This window comes from Drosophila tropicalis, unplaced genomic scaffold, assembly GCF_018151085.1.
Source record: "Drosophila tropicalis isolate 14030-0801.00 unplaced genomic scaffold, ASM1815108v1 contig_393, whole genome shotgun sequence".
NCBI lineage: Eukaryota > Metazoa > Arthropoda > Insecta > Diptera > Drosophilidae > Drosophila > Drosophila tropicalis.
Window position 1 is genome coordinate 728,401 of NW_027172855.1, and position 25,959 is coordinate 754,359.

Sequence of the window (25,959 nt, forward strand, 5' to 3'; positions counted from 1 at the left end):
AGATAAAAAGAAAAAACTAACAGAAAGTGTCTTTTGATTGTCAGCTTTGTTGTTTTTCGTATTATATACATTTTCCCAGGGAATACGTTATGAAATCCTCACGAGAATCCTTAATACCGAAAAAAGCAATTGACAAGATATGAATTGAAGCATAAGTGTGTGTGTTTGTGTTGTCAAGATTTTGGATTTATATACACATGTACTTAAGTTTATTAAATAGCTTAGTCTTATTTTTTACATACAAAATTGTACTTTTCCATTAAATGTTTAAACTAAAAACCATTTAAGTTCAAAAGCGTTTATTTATTTATTTTGCATTTTAGTATATTTTTTTTCTTTCTTCATCGACATTTTTCTCAAGAAATTTGGTTTCTTTTCTTAAGAAATTCTGTCAATTTCAATTCTGCATTTTATCACCTGAGTATTGTAAAAGTCTACCAATCTGTAGTCCCTTCTACTCGTCTCCTTTTCTTTTGGTTGCAGACAGATTTCAAAGTAAAGACAATTTGCATTCGCTTTCAGTTTCATTTCATTATTAATGAGCGAGGCAGAGAATGATATATATGTATGTAGGTTCAATGAAATTGTTATCAGAAATATATTTCTGGGCTAAGGCCAATGGATGAAATGATTTAAAGTGTCACAAATCTCCACAAAAGTTAAAATGATGTCATACATCTAGCATATCGTGATATGCAGATGGAAATCGTAGTATATAGAAAAAGTCATTAAACTATTGCAAAATCCATCAACCAGAACAGAGAGCAATGCACTAAAAGCTATTTCAAGGATGCAAATATCGAGAGAAAACAAAACTTCCAAAAGGTACAGTCGTGTTTAGGTTTTTTTGCTTTTGTTTTTGGCTACCTTGAACTTCCACTGACCGTTGCGCCTTTTGATTGGTTTTATTTGAAATCAATAATTTATACACTAAGCACTTTTTTTTTGTATATTTCGTTGGTGTTGTCTTCGATTAACATATATTCTAGTCTACAAAGATAATCAAATGCAATTTGTCGTATGTTTTGTCTGTTTTGTGTTCACTTCAGATGGGCTGCAGGCTGACAAAAAATAAAAATTGTGTGGATATATGCATAAGATATTTGGCGCCAATTCAAAATTCAGCATCGAAATGCAGAAACTTGAAAATCTAAACAGAAACTAGAATCGAAAATAAAAAAAGGTGCCACGAAGTCCGCGGAATTCCTTAAATGCGTTTCGACGTTCTATGTGAAGTATGTTTACACATATATGTACATATATCTTTGCTGATGTTATTGTTGTTGTCGTTGTAGACAAAAGAGGGGTTCAATGTTTGACATTGACATGTGCCAAGGTTTAGTGCCGGTTTTTGGTTAAGAGGAGAATCGAACGAATCGAGAATTCTCTCATGTCCACACAACAAATGCCAAATGGACTGGCTTTTTAGCGCCATGCGGGCTAAGCAGCATGCAAAATTCACAACAATTCCAGCAACTTCTTTTTCTCCATATGCTGGACACATGTGTGTGTGTGTGTTTGCCTGTATTTAAGAGGTGTGAGATAGACAAAGGATTGCGAGTGAGAGAAGTAAATAACAGATATCATATATTAGCTATAGAAAGTCGAGGGAAAAATGTGTATTTATTTGATTAACAATCTTTCCCATTTGGCTGAGAATTATACCAAATTTACATTATATGGAATAAAAATGGTTGATATACCATATTACCCAAGCAAAGAAACTCTTCCAGGCTTGGGGAGTGAGTCCTTGCAGACTCCTAGGAAAAGTGATCCTTTAAAAAGTATTTCGGTTCTTTACTATGTTCTGCAGCTGATAAATCATTTCCTTCTTCAATCAACGTCACCGCCAAAACCATTCTTTTACTTCTTAGAGTAAGTTTAACTACAAAAAAAAAGAGTATTCACACAATCAAATGAATTTATTTTGGAGTCATAAAAGTATACCCAGATATATTGAATGAGACTCCTTTCAAACACTGTTTTTGAAATTAAATTAGTTGTTCTATGTAGGCATCTGCTTAGTGTGATTAATATACTTATATAACAATGAAAACTGTACAAATTAATTAGAGATATAAAAAAGAAAGTAGTTTATTTGTTATATTTAAGTAATTAAGATAATAATAAATGCTTTTTCACGTATAATTAACTCGTCGCTCAAATTTGCTATTAGTCTAAGACTAACACCCAGGGGATACCACGTGGAGGCCACCAATATTGGCGGGACATTTTGGTCTATGAGTCGACTTGACTAATGCCTTAGATATTAAAAGCATCAGTCCATTTATCCCCCATACGATCGGACAGACAAAAAAAAAAAAAGGATATATGTATATTGAGATTTTAATATTCTATTCTCATTTTATCAGTTCTAATATACGAAATGCTATCTGTCTGTCAAAGATTTTGTTACGGTAGCATCTTGGAACCACACACAAAGTTTGCCCGCCTTTATAACAGCATTTTTAGCACCTTTTTCGGCTCGAAGCAAGAGCAAAACGAAAAAATCAAGAAAACCCAACAACAATAGAAGGACAGCAATAGACTGATAGAGGAAGGAAAAAGAAAAAACTGGATTGCATTGCACCGGGCGGACAGCGGCGTTGGCGGGTTGACAATGCAATGGAAAACCAAAAAAGGATCCTGGGCATCTGCCACAACCGACAGGACAAATCAGTTTTGGAAATATTGTCAAACCATGGAAATGAAAAGGACAGAATCAATGTGCGTAAGAGGGACAGATGCAGAAAGAACCGCCAGAACTGAGGGTGGCGCATTCCTTGGCAGCTGCTGCTGCTGCAGCTCCTTCATTGCTCCGTCTTCGGCGACGTTTTGGCTCTTGGTTTTTGGGATTTCAGTGTTTTTGGCATGCATCTGTTTATCCAACGGACATTGACTTGCATCTGCGGGTCATACACAATGGCAAGGATCCTGATCGTCATCATCATGATGATCATCAGCGAGCATAACAATAGTGCACTATGCCGAGATTTCTTTATTCTTTTGATTACATTTGGCGGCAAGCCCAGCCCCTCGTCTTGTCTCTTACCTGGCAAATCATCATTTCGCTCTTTTGTCTCCGATCCTTTTATTTGACTGTGAGTTTCAGTTTTCCTGTTGGAGCTAAACCGCAATTGTTCGCCTTGAATTTCGGACTGGCGTTTTGGCATGTGCACAGAACGGAACAGAAAAGAATTTAGGTAAATTAGAAAGAATTTCGTTATGTTTCGTTTTTAATAATATGCAGATGCAGATACATGGATATACAGAAAAATATTACATCACCCACAGCTGTTCTGTAAACAGAAGTCCAGTTAACTTTCAATATTAAAATACGCAATTCTAGCAGATTAAAAAAGAAGAAAATATATTTCATCCACTGAATTGGCACAAACAATCGTAATAACCTTAAATCTGGTACAAATGCATGTACTTTACTTTAAAATTTACAATAAAAAAACTCACATTCTTATACAATGATTTAACAAACTTAGTTCGATGGGACAAGTATTTCTGCAGGTACTACCAATATTTTTACAATCAAGAGAGACTTGAAATATTCAGAATTTAATCAATTAATATATTTTATATTCATTTAATTTAAATATTTTTGAGCTTGCTTCTGGATTATAGTCTCACCAAATGGTCAATCAAATCTTATGTTATTGAAATTGGTTATCCTTTTGATACGCCATCATAATAATTTATTCATAATATAAAATGTTTAGTATGAAATTAATAAATACTTATTAATTTTAAATTCCCGCCGAATCTTTGACTCACCTGGCGCACACCTTTTGCCAAAACCAACAAGAAATGAAGAAAGATTTTTATATAGAAAGAGATATCGAGAAAGAACTGGGGGAAATAGAAAAACCAAACTGTACATTGAACCCAAAAAAAAGATATACGATGTGTGATCTCGTTGACAATGAATGGTTTTTGGTTGATTATTATTACTACCATCAGTGCCCACCCTCCTTCTTTAGGACACGTTTCTTTTCGATCTTCTTTTATCAATATTGCCAAACAAAAGAAAAAAAGTAGAAGAAAAATCACTGCCACGGGCCGGGTGCAGACGTAGCCGGGCAACAAAACCATCGATTGCACAATCGAGGGATAAGGCGAACAAACACAAGAGGAGACAAGCGAGAGAACATTGGAGTAAATGTTTTGAAAAGCCAGCAAAAGGAATTGCTTCCAGGAATCCGCTACCACCATGGATGGATATCAATGTCCTTTAGCCCGAAAGAAATCAAAAAGTTGGATCACCTGGCCATATCTGACGATTATGTGCGGGTGCTGTTGTTGTTCTCTCTACCTGTGTTTGTATGTGTGTATATACCCTATTCTTTTGTGCCAAAAAAAAAGAGAACACGCAGACTTCTGAATGACCTCTTCTCCCCACACGTCCTTTGGACAAATAGAGACTATGCCGACATCCCCCACAAGAAGAAGGACAAGCTCTTTTCTTTTGTATTACACTTGTGCCAGCTGCCTTGACTTTGATTCGCGCAGGTTTTTTCATGAGCCTATTCATGCTTCGTTATCCTGTCAATAGCCAGGAGCATTGTGTGTCAACGTGTTGTCATCGGCATCGTCCTTGTCATCCCATCTCTTTCTTCTCTGGGTTTTAAGCTGATTAGGCTACCCGAATGCATATGTCCTGTATGGCTTTTATTTAAACGCTGTGTTTAGCCTATTAAAAATATGTCTTCTTCTAAATGAAGTGTGTAAATATTTTATAATTTTGTTGCGGCGATTAGACGCTGTGTTTTACAAAAGAGGAAATAGGACTTGGGGAAGGGATTCCAAACAGGATTTCCTTTAGGAAGTATAAATGTTGGACTAACCATTTAGGGAACGATACATTTTGGAGTAAAAATTTGATTATTAATTTTTGTGTAAACTTTTTGGCATGTTTAGAAGGACTCTAACTGGACGCATGGAGATAACTTCTAGGTAAAAATACCTTATTTGATATCAAACATCTTTCGGGTGCATCTCCTTACTTTATACCTATACACATAGATGCAGATGCTAAAAACAACTGAAGTTGGAAAAAGTATATTACATAATAAGAAGGTGCAATTTTACTTCCATTCAGGTGCGTTTTTAAGAATCAACTGATCAGCTGACCTAGATTTCTTACTTCTTTTCTATATATTACAATCAGTCTTGGGTTCCGTCTTCTATTTTCTATGTACCAAACAACAATACAGTTCAGTTCGGGCTCAGTTTAGATTCGTTCAGTTCAATACAAAACATTGTCAAAAATCCAACAAACAAGGCAGCACAAGGTGCAAATATGGGATGGTCCCATTGTTTGCCAAAAAAGGGAAAAAGATCTTGTTCTTGGGATGATCATGATGATGATGAGGATGGAAAATCATTTCTGCCGGCACCTGCAAATATTCTAAACATAACAAAAATACCTAACAGAAATAGAAGGGTTTTTCCCCTTCTTGCTTGCGTAGAGGGGCAAAAAGGATGAATGAATCGCAAACGATTTTTTCCCCTAATGCTAATGAGCGTGGGCCAAAACCCGAAGATCAGGTACTCGAAAATCAAATTTACCTATATTGGCGACAAGTGCTTAGGTGGGTTTTTTTCTACTCGTCGATGAATGAATGGTATCAGAGAAGGGAAAGGTTAAGCGGCGCGTTGGTTTTTATATATATTCCGGGCCATTCCATTAGCATGGATGCTGCTGCTTATGATGATTAGGTAGACAGTACCATGGTCATGGTGCGTTAATTGTGCGGAATATCAGACGTAATAACCAAGGATGTATGTGAATTTCCCCCATAACATCGATCAGGTAGGTAGCTGTTATTGCGATCGTGAGATTTTCCGCGATATGTTGTTATTTTGGCTATGACTCGCGTAATTGGATAATCTGGGAAATTACTTTAAATCCAAATATTGTGATCCACATCCGGAGATGCCTGAAAAAAAGGGAAATCCTCTTGTATAGGAAAAACACGAAATGGGAAAAATTGGAAATGTGGGTTTTCGTCTTGGCGAGTTCGGAGTCGTTGCTCGTCTCACACCCAGTTGGTCAGTCAGTTTTGTGTATATTGGAATTTTACATTTGGGAATTCATCTTTTTAGGTTTGGGTTTATCAAAACTTTTGGGCCATCGACGGTTTTTTCTTTTCTACTTCAAGCTGCATTCGGTTGTCTTTCGTCTTGGGAAATATAATTTTTCGATGTGGTTTTTTTGCTTTCGATAGATGGGAAAATATTGATTTAGAAACAAGAACTTGCCATGCCAGAAAGTCTGTTAACAGGACAAATTATAAACCTTTCGGCATGGGTTAATATTTGGTAAGTTGGAGGCGATCAGTCATGGGTTAGATATGGGTGAAATATGTGTGCATATAAGGCTAAAAGAAAATACAATGATACGAAAATATGTTGTTGAAAATTCTTGTATTTAATTGTATCATAGAAAACATTTATTTGTTCTGCAGATTTCATTTCTTATTGTGAAACGATTTTTATATTAAGTTAAGTTTATGAATTCGATACATGATTTTTACTTTGAATTAATTAGTTTTATTATTTTCGTCTGTTTAATTTTGTTTGTAATTCGGTAATGGATAACTATAATATAAGAAATATTAACTAAGGAGAACTAAATAAAAAGCTTTGCCATTTATATAACAAGTTAACTTTAGGCCTGACGAAAATAAATGTAAACCATAAAATATTTTTAATACAAATTTTCACAAAACAAATAAATGCAAATTATATGGGTTTAGAATTTTATACTTTTGCGTTAGATCAACTATAATTTGATAGCTTCTGGATTAACTTTTATTATTTTAGCTGTTTTTAAATAACTAATTGGTCCAAAAGCAACATTATTAAAGGACTTGAAGACTTTTGCTTTATGTGTTAAAGTGTTTGCGGATTGTATACTTAGTTTGATTATTTTATGTCTCCTAGAATCAAGCATCTTTATTATCCGGTTTAGAGATTATACATTAGATAGGACTTCGCATTTCATATCAACAATTTAATTTTAAATAACTATAGGTAAGTTGTTTTAATTGAATTTATAGAAAATAGGTTAAAGTTTATCTTTATGGTATTTTTAAAGTCTTTGTTACATTCAGGACATTCAGTAAAAAAAAAAAACCCAATTTATCAAGCAATCTAAAATTTTTTAATATAAATCTATATATCCCATTAAAATAAAAACAACAAATATATCAAGGATTACTTTCAAACCAATTTAAGTAAGTTTCAATGTCGAGGTCTCTTTCAGAGAATAAACAAACCGATTATTGTTATAATCTCTAGAGAGATCTACAATTACTCAGCTTAATGCAGAATTCGACAATATTCGATATTGTGGGAAATGTTTGAAAAAGTTTCAACGAAATGTGAAACGCCAAGAACAATGCACTTTTGGGCCTCATAACTTTTGGTCTGCAACTGAATTGAAGTGTACCCCATAGAGTTTTGCTGGTGATACCAACTGGCTATGCATTCTCCTCGTCACTTATTTATGGATCATAGAAAAGGTGTCATTTTTAAGGCAACTCAGGTTCGAGGATCGTCTTCCTCGCCAAAGAACACCTCCATGACATAAGAGTCGGAGATGTGGTACGACTCCAAAAACCAACCCCATATAAGAACTAAGTACGCACTCTATGAAAAATGCCAATAGTTAAAAATAGAAAACATAGTGCGCGGTAGAGAGGAAAGACCTATGGGGAAACACTTTTGACGAGTTATTACAGGAGGGATGTGTGGAAATTGAACTGAAGGAGAGAGCTAGTAGAGAGAGAGAGGTCAACATAAGGTGCCTTAAGTTATGTTGGCAGAGTGTTTCCTATGTATGTGTAAGTGTATTCATGTTGTTTGAGGGGAGCTTGGGATCATTACCTGCCTACAGGGAGGGTAAGCGCCTGCGTTGGATGCTTAACAAAACACAGACAGAGGGAGAGGGGGCAAACTAAGCGAGAGAGAGAGAGTATAAACGAGGGCAGGTAGAGCCCTTTAAACGAATGGGAAACACGCCGCTCGCAGAGCAATAAGGGTATGGGAAAACGTTTTGTGTTGGTGGTAGTGTTAGGTATACCGTACAACAGGCACACGTGCGCACCTCTGCTCACACACTTTCCACATCCGTGTGTGTGTGTATTTATGTGTGCGTGCCTGTGAAATGTAGTGAAGAAGAATCAAAACCCACCACCGAAAAAATGGTATAAAAGCGAGTGCCCTGAAACTACGACCTGTCACACACATCTCAGCGCTCGTTGAGTAAGCAACACTATCAACTCCAATATATATACAAACATAGTCGTTCTTGTCGTCTCGTGCCGATCGTCTCGAATCGATCTTTGAAAAAACGCGATATTTCGAAAACCGAATAATTAAAACAAAATTTACAATCATGGCTGCCAATTATAAGAGCTGCCCCCTGAAGAAACGTCCCATAGTTTTTGTGAGCGAAGAAGCAGAACAAACTGAAGCCTTGGCTCTAACCAAAGGAGCCTTGGTATGTGAAAAAGTCGAGATTGGAGAGGAATCGCAACCTCAGGATTTATCACTAAAACGTAAAGCCAACTTTGAAGAGGATTATGTGATACCCAGCAAGCGGGAATATGTATTGAATCTATCCAAAACTCCCGAGGAGATGCCATTTAGCTCGGCTTTGCTATCACCCCCCCATGGATATACACTTAAGGGGCATGACAGCAGCAACTATGGGCTATACTACCAATAGCAACACCAGCACCAGCAACTCGAGCCCCAGTGATAATCCCTATCAGTCTGCATTTGTCATGGCAGCCGGTTGTAATCCGATCTCAGCCCTTTGGAGCAACTATCAACCACATTTGAGTAGCTCAGCATTTCCATCACCAGCATCCAGCATCAGTAGTGGCAGCAGCAGCTGCAGTGGATCACCACGTTCGATCTACAATTATCAGCAATCAATGATGACGCCGCCATCGAGTCCTGGCTCCGATATTTGTCTATCGGAACCCGAGGATCTCTCAGTGCGTAATGATATACCACTGCCAGCTTTATTCCACCTCTTCGATGAGGCGAGGACTAACAGCAGCAACAGCAGCAACTCCAGCAGCATTAAGCCCAACAGTCTGACCATCAACTCCACACACTCAACATCATCATCAGCATCTCATCATAACTTGGCTAAAAACTATCGCTACAAATGTGATAAATGCCAGAAAATGTACTCAACCTCGATGGGTCTGTCGAAACATCGGCAATTTCATTGCCCGGCAGCGGAATGCAATCAGGAGAAGAAGACACATTCCTGTGAGGAATGCGGTAAGCTCTACACCTCAATTGGTGCCCTCAAGATGCACATACGCACCCACACTCTGCCCTGCAAGTGCCCCATTTGCGGCAAGGCCTTCTCTCGACCATGGCTACTTCAGGGACACATTCGCACCCACACAGGAGAGAAGCCGTTTCAGTGTCCCGATTGTCCACGCTCATTTGCTGATCGCTCGAATTTGCGTGCCCATCAGCAAACTCATGTCGAAGTGAAAAAATATGCCTGCCAAGTTTGTCACAAATCTTTCTCAAGAATGTCCCTGCTTAATAAGCACACCAGCTCCAATTGTACCATAACCATTGTGTGAATAACGTTGACGTTCTTCTCAGCCACTACTACATTCCGCAGGACAGACGACAATATCTAGAAAATACTTTGCCCTCCCTCCTAGCCTGTATTTATCCATAAGTCGATTCGGTTTTGGTGCTAATTTATTATTGTAATTTTTATCTATTTTAAGAGTTCATGTATATTTCCTCTTATCATCCACACAGCATTTGACCAAATTTAAATATTCATTTAATTTATAAACATTTATCCACAATGATATCGCTCTCTCACTCTCTTAACTTATTTTTTAGTACAAAAGTAATAGTTAGGTTGTTGTTAAGAGTTTTGTTAGTTATAGCTTATATAAGTATTACAATAAATATATTTTTTATACAAATAAAATATTATACAAAATTATTTAAACAAAATTTTGAAAGCATTTACTAGTGAAAAAAAAAAACCGGGGAGGCCATCTGAAGAATATAAAGGAATAATAATAGCTTAAGCTCCTTGTTTTTTGTTTAAACAATGGCTACAACTTTTAAACAAACTATAATTAAGTTAGTACATTTTCTAGCCGAATTATCAAGTTGATTAAATATTAATAGATTTGATCAAGATTTACAAATCTATAGATCATATGGATTTCAATTCTACTTTAACAATTTTAGTTTTTAAACAAAACTAAACCAACATGAGATATTCTCTCACATTAAACTCTTGGTCTTAGAGGAGGATAATAAGATTGAGGGGGAAATATGTACATTATATTCTAGATTTAGAAACCGGAAACAATATAAACTCCTTTTCCTACGACAACTTCCTTCTCTGTCCTTTCTGCCTCAAAAAAAAAGAGAGATCAAATTTTCCAACAAGAGCAACAAAACACCTTTCGGAAACTCGGAAAAAATTGTCATTTCATTCAAAACACTTTCCATTTTTAAGGATCCGCCCCCCTTTAGCAATAATATTTCATCAAACCAAATCGAATGGATTGTATTTTGCACCTTTTGTCAATGTAAATATTTAATTAGCTGCAGATGACAGAGTTGTAGAGATTTTGTATCCTGCCCCTTTATTGTGGCACAATCCTTTGCCAAACATATGTGCTGAAAGGATTTGAACCAGTGCAGGTGATAAACGTAGACGAGACGACAAGGACGATATACGGCTGCTTATCGACGACAGGATACAAATTTGTTTAACTAACAGCAGACGGCGCGCTGATGATTGAGTTGAGTTTTTGTAGGTCATTGATTGGAGTTTATCTTTATCTTTCATGTTGGGATGAGTTTGTTCAGGTTTTGCTTACGACCCTAGACTAGACAGGTACCTAAGCACTTATTGTATTTACCCATAGCTCAGTCACGTAATATTTTTTAAAAAGTAAAGGACATCGATTAGTGAGATTTCCGAAACACCTTTAGGCCACAACAACCACCTACATACATATGTATGTATACTTTAACAATAAAAGACCGCATAGTTCTTAAGCAGCAAAAATGAGAGCATTTTGCAAAATGAAAAGTGTAAAAACACCTTGCTACCTTTTCTACTTTGAAAACTGAATAAAAGTCACAACACAATGTCGTCAGAAAGTCTACCTAGTGACCTAGTCCACTAACTGCTCTTCTTCTCTGATCTTACCGACCCTTTGTTTTCTTCACTCTTTTCAACAGAAGCGGCGGCATCTCTTTTGCCAAAGATTACCTTTGGTTTTGCAACCACACAAAGTCAGGACTAGATTTAAATCCTTTTTGATTGACCGTAGGACAGACTCATCCCATTAGTGGAGATAACAAATTGCAATTGACAAAATGCTAAAAGCTCGCAATGAACTGAATGCATCGAAAAGAGTCAACGATATGCCAAACGATTTGCGTTTCGAATTCCAAATGCTATTGCTTTCCATTCAAATCGATGGCGATAGCTGATCATAATACAAGTCTTAGCATTTGTAATTGCCGACAGCAAAACGACAAAAGGAAACGATTTACCGTGGTTTCAGGGTATGTATTAAAACCAATTAATTCAATTTAATTTAATTTTAAACCTATTCATTTAATTAACAAATAATTAACACATACATATGTGTGTGCCAAAGATCCCAAAATTAACATTTAATCAGTTTTGTTTTTCTTAGGATTTAAATTAAAGTAAAATTCCTTTTATTGACGACAAAATACTTACCTTTTGTATTTGGCCCGTCGATGTCTATGGTCAATAATTTCTACTAAGTTGACAGAAGCTCAATTTTTAGACTTTGAGAAAGGTTTTTAACATAAAGGAGTCGTTTGAGGTGTGCTAAAAATGTTCCAAAAAAATACTAGGAAATGCATTCTCGTCAATTAAATTGGTCTTCTAGGAATTTATTCAAAGATCTTTTATATCACTGTAATGCCTTTGGGCCAAATTTTAAGAAACCGCAGAAACTTTGGTAGGTTTTGTCACCAGAAAACACCACGGTGCACTTTGTCACTCAAGGCGGCCGAGGCAATCAGCAAGCGGCGCATGTCACACAACAAACAAACCAAAAAAGAAAAAAAGCTCATGCAAAACAAACATTTGGAAATCCAATACCAAGTGCTCCTCAGAGTAGCAGGCTTAACTTCTGCAGCAGCAACACTAGCCACTTAGGCAGTCACCATCTTAGTCGTCGTCGTCTTTGGAGACGTCGTTGGAATCGTGGATGTTGTTGTTGCTATTTGTGCCTGTTGTTGGAACCGTCGTCGTTTAGGACGTTTGAGATTACAACCGATTACGAATTTTACTCCAAATTTGTATGCAGTTGTAATTGAAAAAGCATCAACATTAATCTTGGTTTCGATTTTCGGATTTCAGGATTTCGCAAGTGCTGCAGACAGCCACACTGAGGTAAATCTGAGATAAATAGATAGAGAGAGTGAGGGAGAGAGATTTGCCATGCAAGATAGCGGGCGTATGTCTATGTACCACACATATTGCTTAATCGTTTAGTGCTCCAAAAAAGAAAAAAACCAAAATAGAGTAGAGCACACATGACGGACGACGACGACGACGACTTTGCCAAAAGACATTTAGCATAAATCAAAACAAAAAGGTAAGGTAACTAAAAAAACAAAACAAAAAAAAAAAAAAAGTAAAAAAATCTCTTTGGGCACGACAACTGTCCATCTCCATTCCATCCTCACTGCTGTCTCTCTCTATGCAAAATGATCGTGTGGCAACCTGTCAGCGATCAGCGACCTTAACTGTAAAGCCAAGCCAAGATCTCATCCACATCCACATCCAACAGATTCTAGGCTGAGAGTTTTGAGTTACATGACCAAGCACATCATAGTAAGTATAGAAGTAGAATGAAAGAAACATCGTGGCGTTAGTTGTCGCTAAGTTTTCGAGAGACTCAACTTGATGATCACCAAGCACCAACAATCCACCTTCTTCTCCGCAGCATTCTCCTTTAGAGTTCGTGTAGATCTTAAAGCGTTGATAAATGTTGTTACTTGTCGTTTCGCTATGTTAGAGAGACTATTTTTTGTTTTTGCTTTACTTGTCTATCGATGGGTGGTTATACCTCTTGACATGTCGTCGTTGTTGCCATTGCAGTTCTTCTCTGCTGTTGTTTTTGTTGCTGTTGCTGTTCCTGTGGTTTTCCTTCACCACGATTGCCAAAACGAAACGGTTAATTGTGGTTATGATTTCTTCTTCGTACTTTTACAATGACATATCAGTCAGTCAGTAAGTCACTCTAATTAGGCTCCACTCATTCGTGGTCATCTGTGTCTGGGTCTTTGCCGCTGCTTCATCACTTCCTGCTCATTGCCAAAAAAAAAAAAAAAAAAATACAATTTGAATTTCCAACTCACTTTAATAAATATTACATAAAGGTACAGTCCACTGAAGAGGTAGAAAGTAGCATCATCACTCTTCTCTCTCGATCACTGATAAATTGTCTTTCTCCTCTCTCCCCATCCCCAATATCCGATTCAATATAATTTTGCAGGCAAATTGATTCCATTTTCTTTAGGTTTTTTTTTCTCCTTTGCTTGCATTTACTTGACACACATCGCACGCAAATCAATGCGGTAGCATTTACAAAATATTTACAACAACCAAAGGGGCAAAAAAAAAAAAAAAAAACAGAAAAGTGCCCAGCGATATCCAAAAATAGCTATCCATATATATGTATATTTTGAGGCGGGGGCGAGAGCTCACCCATGGATGGCAATTGAAACAATCTACAGCTGAAAAAATGATTTATGTATGGGAGAGACGGTACTTTCTTTCGAGCTTTTCACATAGGCCTACTTCTGATTTGAAAGTTTGCGGTCTAATGGGTAATCCATATGCTCTACACATTTGCCACAGATGAGATGCTGCTATATATTATTTTGCAAAAGATGCATCGATAAAGCCTTAAAATTGCGAGAGAGAGAAAGCAGGAACAACACACCTCACCATGTGAAGAGATTAATCTAATAATTTTACGACTTTTTAAACCTTTTTAATTTGATTACTGACATGGGAAAACAAATATACCCATAATATTCATTGGGTACCTTAATCATGATCAAAATGTAAATCAATGAAGACAAATCGTTTACCACAAAATCTAAAAACATTAAATCTTATTCTAAATAACATGCAAAATCACATTTAAGTGAATTGTTTTTGGGTTTTTGTACACTTAAAGCAGGATAGTACGTATAACTAATTTGATATGATTCAACACCTTGACAACAACATCTTGAACTTTTTCAACTTTTGTGTTCTGTGTGTAAAGGAGACTTTTTGTCCTAGCCAAATTAAAAATATTTTCACTAATGATTTGATTTTGAAACTAAAAGAAAACTAAAATTAAAAGAAATAACCTACTAGAGGACAATTCAAATTCAAGATTCAATTTGTTTGTATTACAATTAAAGGAGGAGGCAAAGTTTAATTTCTTATTATTCTATTACTTCCCAATAAATATTCAATAGGTTGATGTGACTTTTTTCCTTTGGCTTACTGGCTTTAACGAATTGTGTTTTTGTATGGAGAAGGGCATTTGTATATATGCATACATCTAACTATTTTTATTCAAATGGATCTTACTTGTTCATTCCGTGAAATGCTATGAAAATATATGCTGAATGAACAAATGTTGCAAGCGATGTGCTCGTTCACGTGTTAAACTGTAGATCACATGTGGCAAGCACCAAATTCAAATCCCGAAGATGCTTCACTAAATAACCGTTGGACCTCCCAATGGAACCCGTTGCTATGCAAATCGAACGATTGCCCATCTATGTCTGTACTTCTCCTTCAATTTGAGTGAGTTGATGACATCGATGACGTAGTAGCCCAGCCACACGATAAAGCTATTGAAATATTTATGAGATGAAAAGAAAGAAAGACTTTCTTCCGTTTCCGTTGAGGATTTTTTTTATGAGCTGCAGAATTGGACACCAAATAAAACTAGTACTGTCTTTCCTCCCCTATCTCTCTATCACTCTCTAGTCTTAAAATAACAAACATATCTTTAAGTGAAAACGAGCAGCAATTAAATTTATCGCTTCTTGAAACAACTGTTTAGAATCGAAAAAAGGTTCGATATCTCTACCTGTTTTGATTCCTGCTTGAAAGTGAAACCGTAAATTTTCGAAAATCAAACATCAGGTGTTGGTACGTCGGTATCTTAAGGTTATCCATTGACTACCAACCAGACTGCTAACTGCACTCTGCCCTGTCTGCTTCTCTGTCGGCAAATGATCAAATTTTGGTCAGTTTTGTAATTAATTTACGAAAATAGATACATCTTCTCTCCTGTCGAGTGGGCAGGACACCATATGGCAATAGTTTGCCTACCAAACAAAAACCGGCGATATCAGAAGGTTAACCCTCTGGTGATCCCCTTCTACTTTATCTATCTGTGTGTGTGTGTGTGTGTATGAAGTTCTTCTCCTCTTAGTTAGTGGCAATTAACACGACACGCTTCAAACTCGAGGCTGGCCGCGAGCCATTCGTGTGCTCAGTTTTTCCATCATCCAAAACAACAGTTGGTCAAAAATGTATATGGGTTTGGTTTGGTGGTTACCTTTTTTCATTTAATTTCAATTCGTTTTCAAAATTTTGATGTAGTTTTCCCTAATGAATTCATTCGCTTCACTTTCTGGTCAGTATTGCCAGAATGGGGTTCATTATCCTGACGATGACGACGGCGACCCTTATGTTTCATGTTCGTTGGAAAAAAGTGAAAAAAGGATTGTGAATTCCTTTGAATTTATTGGGTGTGTCGTTTGTTTCTCTTCACTCACACTACCCCTCACTACCAATAGCAGTTCTGACCACAATTAATCATTTGCATTTTGCCGTAAAGGTCAATGGAAAACGGAACTCGAGTTGTTGTTGTTGTATATTCTTTACTTTTGATATATATCCACCTACACTTACATCACGTATATATATCTAAGACTCAGAGTAGAACTTGGCGCCAGAGTTTCGTTTCGTGTGCCAATTCAATTAAAATTCAAATTGATGCAAAACAAGTGGCGGCCAAGCCTCTTTCTCTCTCTAAACTTAAAACTCAATTGACAATGCACACACACACACACGAATACACACAATATGACACGCCCCCTGCCAATAACGCCTACATATTGAATTGAGGGCGCTGATTTCTTTATTTTTTATTTCACCTCATAATAACTGAAATATTGCCTATGACAGTCAATATATCTGAGATAATATCATCTTAAATAAATGGTCTTTATGCAAGTAGATTTGCCCCTGGGATTATGTCTGATCTCTGGTTTTTGGATTGAAAGTGTGAAAAAATAAAAGTCTTTTTGAAGTTGAAGGTGAAAATATTATTGGGTTGGGTTCAATTTAAGTTGTCTTAAATATTTAATAAAAAAATCTAAATTGAAGAATTAAAACAATTTGCTTGCAGTAATTAACTTACATATACATACATACATATGTTAGTACAAATTTGCTATCTATCATGTTGAAAATCTTGAATCATTTAATCGAAGTAAACACAAATTTTAATAGTTACAAAGTTTAAAAAATTCTCTTAATGGCAAATACAAATGATCTATTTATTATCCAAAGTTTTCGTTTGTTGGCTTTCAAAACTTTCGCCAAAACAAAAAAAAAACCAAGAAATTTCACTTGAATTTTTGCTCTCCATTTTTAGTTTGATTAGTTATATGCCAACTTAAACATAATATACGTATGATCAATAGTCTTACAAAACTTAACGTTCGGATATGTGCATTCAATGGGATTTTTTTTGGACTCTACACAACTTGAGATCATTAATCATCTGAGGGACAGTCTCTGAGAAGTGGGAGGTGCGGAAAAAGGATGATTATTGGTATTGTAATTTTTAACTATTAGTAACAGTTTGCGACAGGAGGAACCGAACTCTCTTATTGTTGGTCTCTCTTTTCTCTCTCTCTCTCTATGCAATTTGTGACAGGAAAAATCAATTTGAAAATGATTTTCTAAGAGCCAAAGAGTCATCTCGTAGGCGTGGACATAGCCGCCAAAAGAGGAAACGCCAATATGACACGCTCAGTGCTTTTTACTCAGTTGAGTTGAGGTTGAGAGACTTGACTTCAGAGGTCTTCGTCTTGGGCTCATGTTACAAAAAGCTTCGTGCCAGACCAAAAAATAGCAACAACAACAACAACAAACCGCATTAACCAGCCATCGACGCATTGGACGCTGACGGATGGCCGCTTTAGCCGAGTTAAGACTCTTTTTTTACCCTACATACAAATAGATAATGGGTATATAATAAAATTAAGGATATGTAATCAACAGGTCTGGAAAATTAGTCAATTGATTTAAGTTAGTATCATATCATATCCTCACATATCATATCCTCCTTTTTTAATAAGTTGACTGAATAAACGCATTTGGTATGTGTTTTTTTTTTTTTTTTGGACAATAGTCATGGTCATGATATTTTGTTAAACTTAACTGATATCAAGAGATTACTTCAAAGAGCTAACCCCTCGTTTGGCTTTATACACGGTATTACTAGTGCGCATTAGTAACCTTTATTTAGTAGTATTATTTCTTTTTGGTTTTTCGCTCTCTAAGATAAGGCGCCGCCTTAAGACAAATGCGTCTTGTGGGTTCATCGCCATTTGGCCAAAGATTATGATGATTTTTCATAATAAATTGTGGCAAATCAGGCTCACTGGCATTATAAGGCATCATTAACAACGACAACGACAACAGCAACAACAACGGCAAACACAAACAGCACGCAGCAGGCGAGGCGCAAGCCTAAACGCGTTAACAAGACTTGGCCAAGAATTCTGTGCCTTGGCCAAACAAGTGGGAAGTGAACGAAGCCAAAAGATCAAGCCACCAAAGTTGGAGGAGTTAGTGGTGGCGGTGGTGATGCTGGTGGTGCGTGGCGGCATTAAATCGTTTGATGTTTCGTTTTTTTCTTTTTTTTTCCTGTTGCTCTTCGTCGTCGAAGGAGCCGCCGCCTTGCATGTGCATAACAAACTATTGGAGCAGAAGAAAACAGAAAAAAAATTACGAGGGAACCCAACTCCAAGCGGGCAAACTCTAACTCCACCTAGGCCAACGCATTGCGGCCCCCTTCTTTTTTGCCCCACCTCGCGTACACCGTTTACTTGTCAATTTGTTTTTTGGTCAACATTTTTAAATAATGAACTCATATTTGCAACATTTGCCTGGCGTTTTCTTTTCATTCACATCTCCTCCACCTTCTGTGTCTCGCCCATCATTTGTTTTTCTTTCTTTTTGTTATTTGTTGCACATGCGGCGCATGTCATGTTGCATTATGACTTCGGGTCGAAAGACACACAAATACACAAAACGCAGAAAAAGAGAGCTAATGCCTTAGACTGCTGCACTTGCTGTAACTTAATTCCAGGAAGACTTTTGACCGACCACAAAAAACTAGGAAATGTCAGTTTGTAGACAGAGCAAAACCAAGAGTGGGATGCGGACTCTTGGCCAATGCAGTCCGGTAGCTAAAAAGTGAAATACCATGAAGATATAAATAGGATATTGAGAAAATTTCATTTAAAACAACAAAACAATCAAAAGAAAAATAATTGGGTGGGTTTATTTTTCAAATTTGGCAACTATACAAAGAGGATCCGAGTCCTCTCAGCCGAAGGCCTTAGTTGCCAGCCCTTATAAAAAAAGGGTTAGGTTGATAGCTTAAAAATAAGAGTTTTTACTCCCGTCAAGCCTTTCTGTATGTAAAACTGTGGGATTCTCTAAAATAAATTGATATTCAACTTAACTAGGAAGGAAACAACATATTTTGAATTTAAATTAGAAGAGAAGGAGAGAGAGAAAAGTTCTCCTCAAAGACCTTGCAAAAAGGTGAAATGGGAAAGTCATTTTCATTTATTATCATTTTACAGATTCTTTATTAATTGCTTCATTTTCTTTTTTTATTTCAATTTCATGGCCTTAAAGTATTTGGCCTCACCCATAAGATGATCTCCTTGCAAAGATTTACGATCACTTTCTTTGACAATTTATATTGTCAGTTTTCCCCAAAAATGCATACGCAATGATCTCACCATTGGCATCATCTTCACACTACTAAAGATGATCTTCCATGTTTTCCGTTTTCATTTTTCAATTGCAAAATGGCAGCTGTGTGGCCTCTTTTATGTTTATTTTCCTTTTTTCCTTGCCCGATCGATACATTATGGGAGCACAAACCTTATGACATTTTTATGTTAATGCAACTCTAACTTGAATCTTCCTTCTCGAATCTTGTACAACAAACAGAGGCGGTTGCTACGGCTGCGGCGGACCCGGCGCCTCTGCCCAATCGCGATGACGATGACAATGATGATGATTTTTATTGCCTTCTAAATGCTGTTGCGTTGCGTTAAGTCCGCAGGCCATTAAAAATTAAATTCAAATGGATCTACGTGCCGTATGTTTACAGATTTGTCGTTATAATTGCTTTTTAATGCCTTATCTATTGATTGCCTCTAATTTTGATCTAAGTAAGGCGCCGAGATGTCGTTTTAATTGAGCTTTGAAGGCGCACAGCTACCTATGCTAGAAAGAACTTCACAATTTCGATACCCTATGGTAAAGGGTATAACGAGTTTGTTAAAATTGAAACAAATTAGCTGGAATTTAAGGCATTCGAAAGACACCTAGTAGCCCAAATGGTTTTTGGGTTATGGGTAACCGCTAAAAGTATGCTAAAGTTGACTTACAGTAACTAGTATTGCGATTTAAAAAACTGTCCGTTTTTGTAAATGAGTACAAGTAGGAAATAATTTAAAAATAATAATGAATTAAAAGCCACGAGATAGTTAAGTTGGTGTTCTAAACTATTATGTGGTCTTTAAATTTGTGAAGATACTCTTAAAATCATTCTATGATAAATTTAAATATACCAATCGAACTCAAAGCTCTTTATCAACACCAAAGTTTTTCCAGACAAAATATCTGTGTTAATACAGGGTAATTTAAAGTCGCAGCATTCATGTAAAGTTACCTACTGATATTTCATTGCCAGTTCTTATCAAAACAAACCGATCATCTTCGTTTATCGATTGTCCGTTTACTGGGTGTGTGGGAAACCATTTCCATTTATCGAGGGACGGGTAATGGGAGTTAAATATGTGAAGAGGATCACACACAAACAGATGTTTATGCTAATGTTAAATCTCTCAACTCTTCTATCAAACCTTCCTCTCTTCTACATAGACACATAAATCAAGTCTTCGAGCGAAGAAAAAAAAACTTAAAACAAAATTCAATCCGCTTAAATTGCTTAATTAGCACTCGATGACTTTGTTCATGCTGGCCTTCCTTTTTCTCTTGGTTGGAAGGTGGGCGGGGGGCCGTTAAATGTTCAGGCTCAGTCACTCATATTAATTTCAATTACACACCAGCTACAATGCAATTATGCGTTGGCTGCAGTATGAGGTAAGGAACGAACTCTCATGTCATGTAAAGCGAACAAAATCTGGCAATTTATGTGATCAGCATTTGCGATTTCAATCAGCAGCAGGAGGAAAAAAAAAACTAACCAACAACTAAAAATTACTCAACACCTAAAGGATGACGAGAGGAAGGTGACCGGGGAATGGGAATTGGAATGGTGGAGAGGAGGAGGAGGAGAAGGCCAGCAGTCAGGGGGCTCTTACGTCTAAGCCCGTTTCAAATTTCTTGTCTGGCCACTTTGGGCCAAATTGCAAACGGCACAGCAAACTTTAATTAAAGAACACCATAAAAGTGTCGCCCGTGCGATCGTAATTATGAATTTAATCTCAATTAAAGCGTTTATCTTGATTTTTCATGTGGCCGGGTCGGGTCTCTTGGCCTCCTCTGGTCCCAGTGGTCTCTGTGGTCTCTATGGCAATTTGTTTGGCCAGTGAATTTATTTGCATTATCCTGAGAGCACGTTCCTTCACCTCCACCTCTCTGGCGCCTCAATTTGGTTTCTTTTTTTCTGTATTTGCTTGGACATGTGCAAACACCTTTTTTCGGTTCGGTTTGCATTTAAAACAGATAAACATTTTATGTGTTCGTTTTTCTTTTTTATTTATCAATTGGTCAAATGTAGTTTTTACTTTATTTTCTATCTTTATCTGTGTCTATAGCGAGTTTCGTTGATGTTGTTATAGATATCAATTTGTCTCGAACCGATTAACTTGTGTGGTCAATGAAATCATTACACAGCGACTTGCCAACTTGAACCTGAAAATCTTATGAAAAGAACACTAAAGAGTGGGATTTACTAAATTAAAGATTTTAGAATTCTTTATTTTTAGTTACCCATAAAATAATATATAGGATATATACCTTTTTATTTATTTATATTTATTTTTATACCCTTGCAAAAAGGGTATATTAATTTTGATCAGAAGTGTGCAACGCATAGAAGGAAGCATCTCCGACCATATAAAGTATACATTTTGCTGACATTTTGCGAGTAGGCTTGTATATACTGCGGGGGTTGTACATCTCGCATTTAGACGGATCGGAGAACTATATCATATAGCTTCCATATATTTTCTCAATAACTTAGTTATTTTCTGAGCTATTGTCAAATTTATTATTGGTAAGTTTATTACACTTATAAACAACTGTGACAAATTTGATTTTGATTTTTACATTATCGAATGTTTAGCTACAAGGCAAATACACACTGCGGTAAATACCTACAACTTTTTCTTCGTCTTTATTGGTCGTACAATTTTCATAGTTATGTACCGAAAAGTATTTCAATTGAGTTTTATACATTGATCTTGAAATTCAATTATAGACCCAAGGCTTATGGGGGAAGTGGTAATGACCTACGATTTGCTGTTTGACCTCCTTAGGACAATCCGCTCGAAGAACACATGCAGGCCGAGATTCATCGATAATGTACCCCGGCTTACACTTACAAGGAACACCGCAATCCCTTCCGCAAGCCAAAGATTTTATTGCACACGTTTCGGGGCAGCTGCCTGGACAAAACCACATCGTTCCATTAACAGTACAGTCCCATGCAGGAGTGGATAAAACTGTCCAAAACGGTCCAATGAGCAGCAGTACGAACAACGACTTCATTGTTATAGATTTTAAAACTTTTCTGAAAGTGACACATTTCGTTGCAACTACTTATTTATAGTAGACGATTTTAGTGCAGAATTGATAGAGTGTAACTAATTAGATAATGCTTGGATATTTCAAGTGTAACTTATAACATTAAATACAACTAAAATGCCTTTCCATAAAATGCCACGAGCATGACGCTTCAATAAGTGATAATTATATATTTATATAATTATAAATCGTTTTTCTTAGCTTTCTGAAAGTGGATTGTCTATGGTCTTTTTTTGTCTATGTATTTCACTGGATCAATCGTTTCGACATGGTTGTATCATGGTGAACGAAAATCTATATACTTAAAAAGGTCTGAAAAACTAGTTTTTACTTGCTTTATACAATTCAACTTCTAACCATTGCAATGCATTAAAAACATGTACAAAGCACTTCAGTGTTTAGAGATATTAAAAATCAGTAGATTTAAACGTTTTTAAAATAACTCATCCGATTGCAGTGCATTCGAATTGGGATGAATCAGCAAGTATTATAGTGCCTGTCGCTACGCCAGGAATTCTCCATCAACAAGTTATATCATAGCCACATTAGCTAACTTACCTCTTCAAACTTTGGCCACATCAACCATTCCCACTTTGATTAGATCAAATGAAGTAAGTTTGCTTAATTCGACGTGGATCGTGGGAGTTGTACACTGTCAATAATGATAGAGGTCTATAAAGTCGCAGAGTTCAATGTGCCCAGTTATTACAATGCATTTTCAAAAATAGAAGATATACAGCTGTCTCAAACCAACCCTTCAAAATGAGATTTACTTCCGAAATGTATTTCCTAGACTCCTTACAAAAACAGGTGTGAAAGGGGACTCTCTTGCTCTCTATCTATCTCTTTCGCTCTTTCACTATTTCAAACTTAAGCCATCTCAAATCACATACGCGTGTCCAACTTGTGCCTTCATCTTGCTCGTTAGTCAAAAATAGCTGGGCGGCACGACATCAACAGACACAACAAAAACAACAACACGACAAAATAACAGCAACTCAAGTGACACCTTTTGCCTACATCCATCCACCAGGCGAAGCCAAGCCAACCAGCCAAACGGACCATCAAGCCCATTGCATCTGCGCAATTACTGACTCTGAGCTGGGAGCCCAAGTATCAGATTTCCTTAGAAGAAGGAGAAGAAGTAGGCGCAGGCGGCAGGCATCAGGCACCACCAGCAGAAAAATGCACACACTCACACACACACACACAAACAAAACAGACACGAGGCGAACTCCTTTCTTTTATGCGCCACTGACAAACGGCACATTGCACATGTCCATGTCCATGTCCAGGACGAGAACGAGGACGAGGACGCAGGCCACACAATCACAATCACAATCAGTCACCCCCATCAGAAAGGCAGCCAGCCAACAATAACTGAACTAAAGAAACTGTAGAAACAAAAGGCGTGCGTACAGATTTAGAGATGAGATCGTGACTGACTTTTCAATAATAAAGAGAGTTCGAGTTTTAAAAAAAGCATGATAAATGATACGCGAATTTTTAAATTAGAATTCTATGTTAAACGGAGATATATGTATATTCTGTTTTGAATGTAGTGAAACTTTTATTCACCGATAAGACAATTGAATATTTTTTTGCCAGCTAGCAGGGCCAGATCGGTATTTAAATATTATTAAACAATTTACTTAAAGAGTCAAAAAATGAATTATATTCTCCACTAGAAGAGTAAAATTAAGCAAGAGTTGGTGTCTAGACTCTAGGGAATGCAATTCTTAATGTGATAATGATTTAGTCACGCTGTCATCTCTAAAGCACCTTTTTCTAAATATTGTGCGGGTGTTTCTCGACTTGGCCTCGGCCTCTGCCTCGGTATTGATTTCATGTTGACGCTGCAATATTTTTCTTAATGAAAACAAACAAAAGAAGTGGCTGGAGAGGATGGAGGATGCTGCCAGCGGGCAATCCAGCTGTCCCAAAACAAAAAGACAGCACACAAAGTGCGTGTTATTAATATTATTGGCCCACAGGCTGCTGGGTATTGGATGCTTCTTGACTTGGTCCAGCAAGGCCCACACACAAACACACACACACACACACACGTCGGAAGAATGAAGAGATGGCAGATAATTGTGCCAAGCAGGTCGTGCCAAATTCCACACAATCACACACTTTGCCGAATGGTGATCATAAGAGCAGAAGGAGGAAGGAGTAACTGACTGGGGCGGAGGCCAATTTAAAACCAATTTAAAGTTTAATGAATTCATAAAGAAATCAACTCCATGGCGCTGTTGCTGCTGCTGTTGCTGCCCGGCACTTTCAAAACATAATCTACCGACACATTCTCTTGGAGGGCGACTGACTTGGCGTGCCAAATCTCATAATCAGTCAATAACTTTTGCCGCCTTGGCTAGTCGCATGGCAGCACGTGGCTGCTCTCTGTTTGGTCGGCCTACACAAGAGGAACTCGACCTGGAGTTGAAGCTGCTGCACTTCAAAGTATTTTATGGGGCAATCGAAGTGAAATCAATGGCATTGCCACGTTGCCTTCTTGAGGTGCATGCCATTAACACGAAAGTCGCCACAGCATTGCGAAATCACTTTGAGGCCATCATCATCATCGTCGTTTTCATCGTTGTCAAGGAAGTAAGAGCAAGGAGAGACCCAACCCAAAATCATCTACATCTCTTCAGGCCAGTCCGCTTCATCCTCATGCCTCGTACTGTCTTTGATTCGTTAAACAAATTTTTTTCTTTATTATTGAACAGATTTCCCAAAAGCATGACAGTTATTAATTGCAAATATCGCTTAATTCATCGCTTAAAAACGACAACACATTGGCATAGTGAGAGAAGAGACAATCCTCCACTACATACATATCCACCTCCACCTCCATCTCCATCATCCATCTCCTCCTGCATCTTTGGCATTCGAAACAACCTGTAATCACGACACGATTCAAGCGCTGAACACATTCAATATGTAGGTAAAATTATGGCCAACTTGGCTTTGATTTTGCTAAGGATTGGCCAAGATTGTTGGTGTTCGAATTGGAAATGGAATTGGAAATGGAATTGGTAGTGGAATTGAAGGAATCGGGGAATGTTGGCTCAAGAGTTGGTCGTGTAATTTACATGGTTGCATTCCATTGGCACTGATCATCAGTTAATTTGTTTCTTTATAGCTAAAATCACAACTGGACAACAAAAAGTGAATGGGACGCATTTGTTATCCAAGCTGTTTTATTTTTGTTGTGTGTTAAATTGTAAAAAAGAGACAAATGGATTGAAGGATAGAATTGAAAGGTATTGCGTAACACATTATTAAGATGGGATAAAGGCCGTTTAATATTTCAAAAGAATGCTTCAAAAGGTGCTTATCCTGATAGCTGGATAAGTCCTCAACTTACGCTTTGGCGCCAAAAGAGTTAAATAAATGGTGGATAAATATTTTCACTAAGTTCATGAATTACTGTATTACTTTATTTGCCTAATAATTTAAATTTAATTCGTTCCGTTTACCAGTCTAAACACAAAGTAACTTCGACAATTTGCTTCAATTCCTGCATATTGACAAATATTAATTGAAAAAATCAAAACCATTTACATTTTCCTTCTGGACTGTCACAAACAATTTACCTCGTTTGAAGCAGGCAAACTGCATAATCAAAGTCATTAGTGAAAGGTTTTAGGGCACTTGATCGATCGAACGATCCCGTGATCTGACGGTCCAACGATCCTTTGTTTGTTAAGCTCCTAATAAATGCATTTAATGAATAACAGAAACAAGTCAAATATTTTCACAAC

At 37.0% G+C, this 25,959-nt stretch overlaps 1 protein-coding gene across 1 annotated transcript; it reads left to right on the top strand.

Annotated features, from left to right (window-relative positions):
• Positions 1 to 8,413: 8,413 nt before the first annotated feature.
• sna (snail) lies at positions 8,414 to 9,632 on the top strand. The gene is given in 2 exon segments (XM_068284841.1): positions 8,414 to 8,685; positions 8,687 to 9,632. Coding segments are annotated over 2 exon segments (1,218 nt in total).
• Positions 9,633 to 25,959: the final 16,327 nt, after the last annotated feature.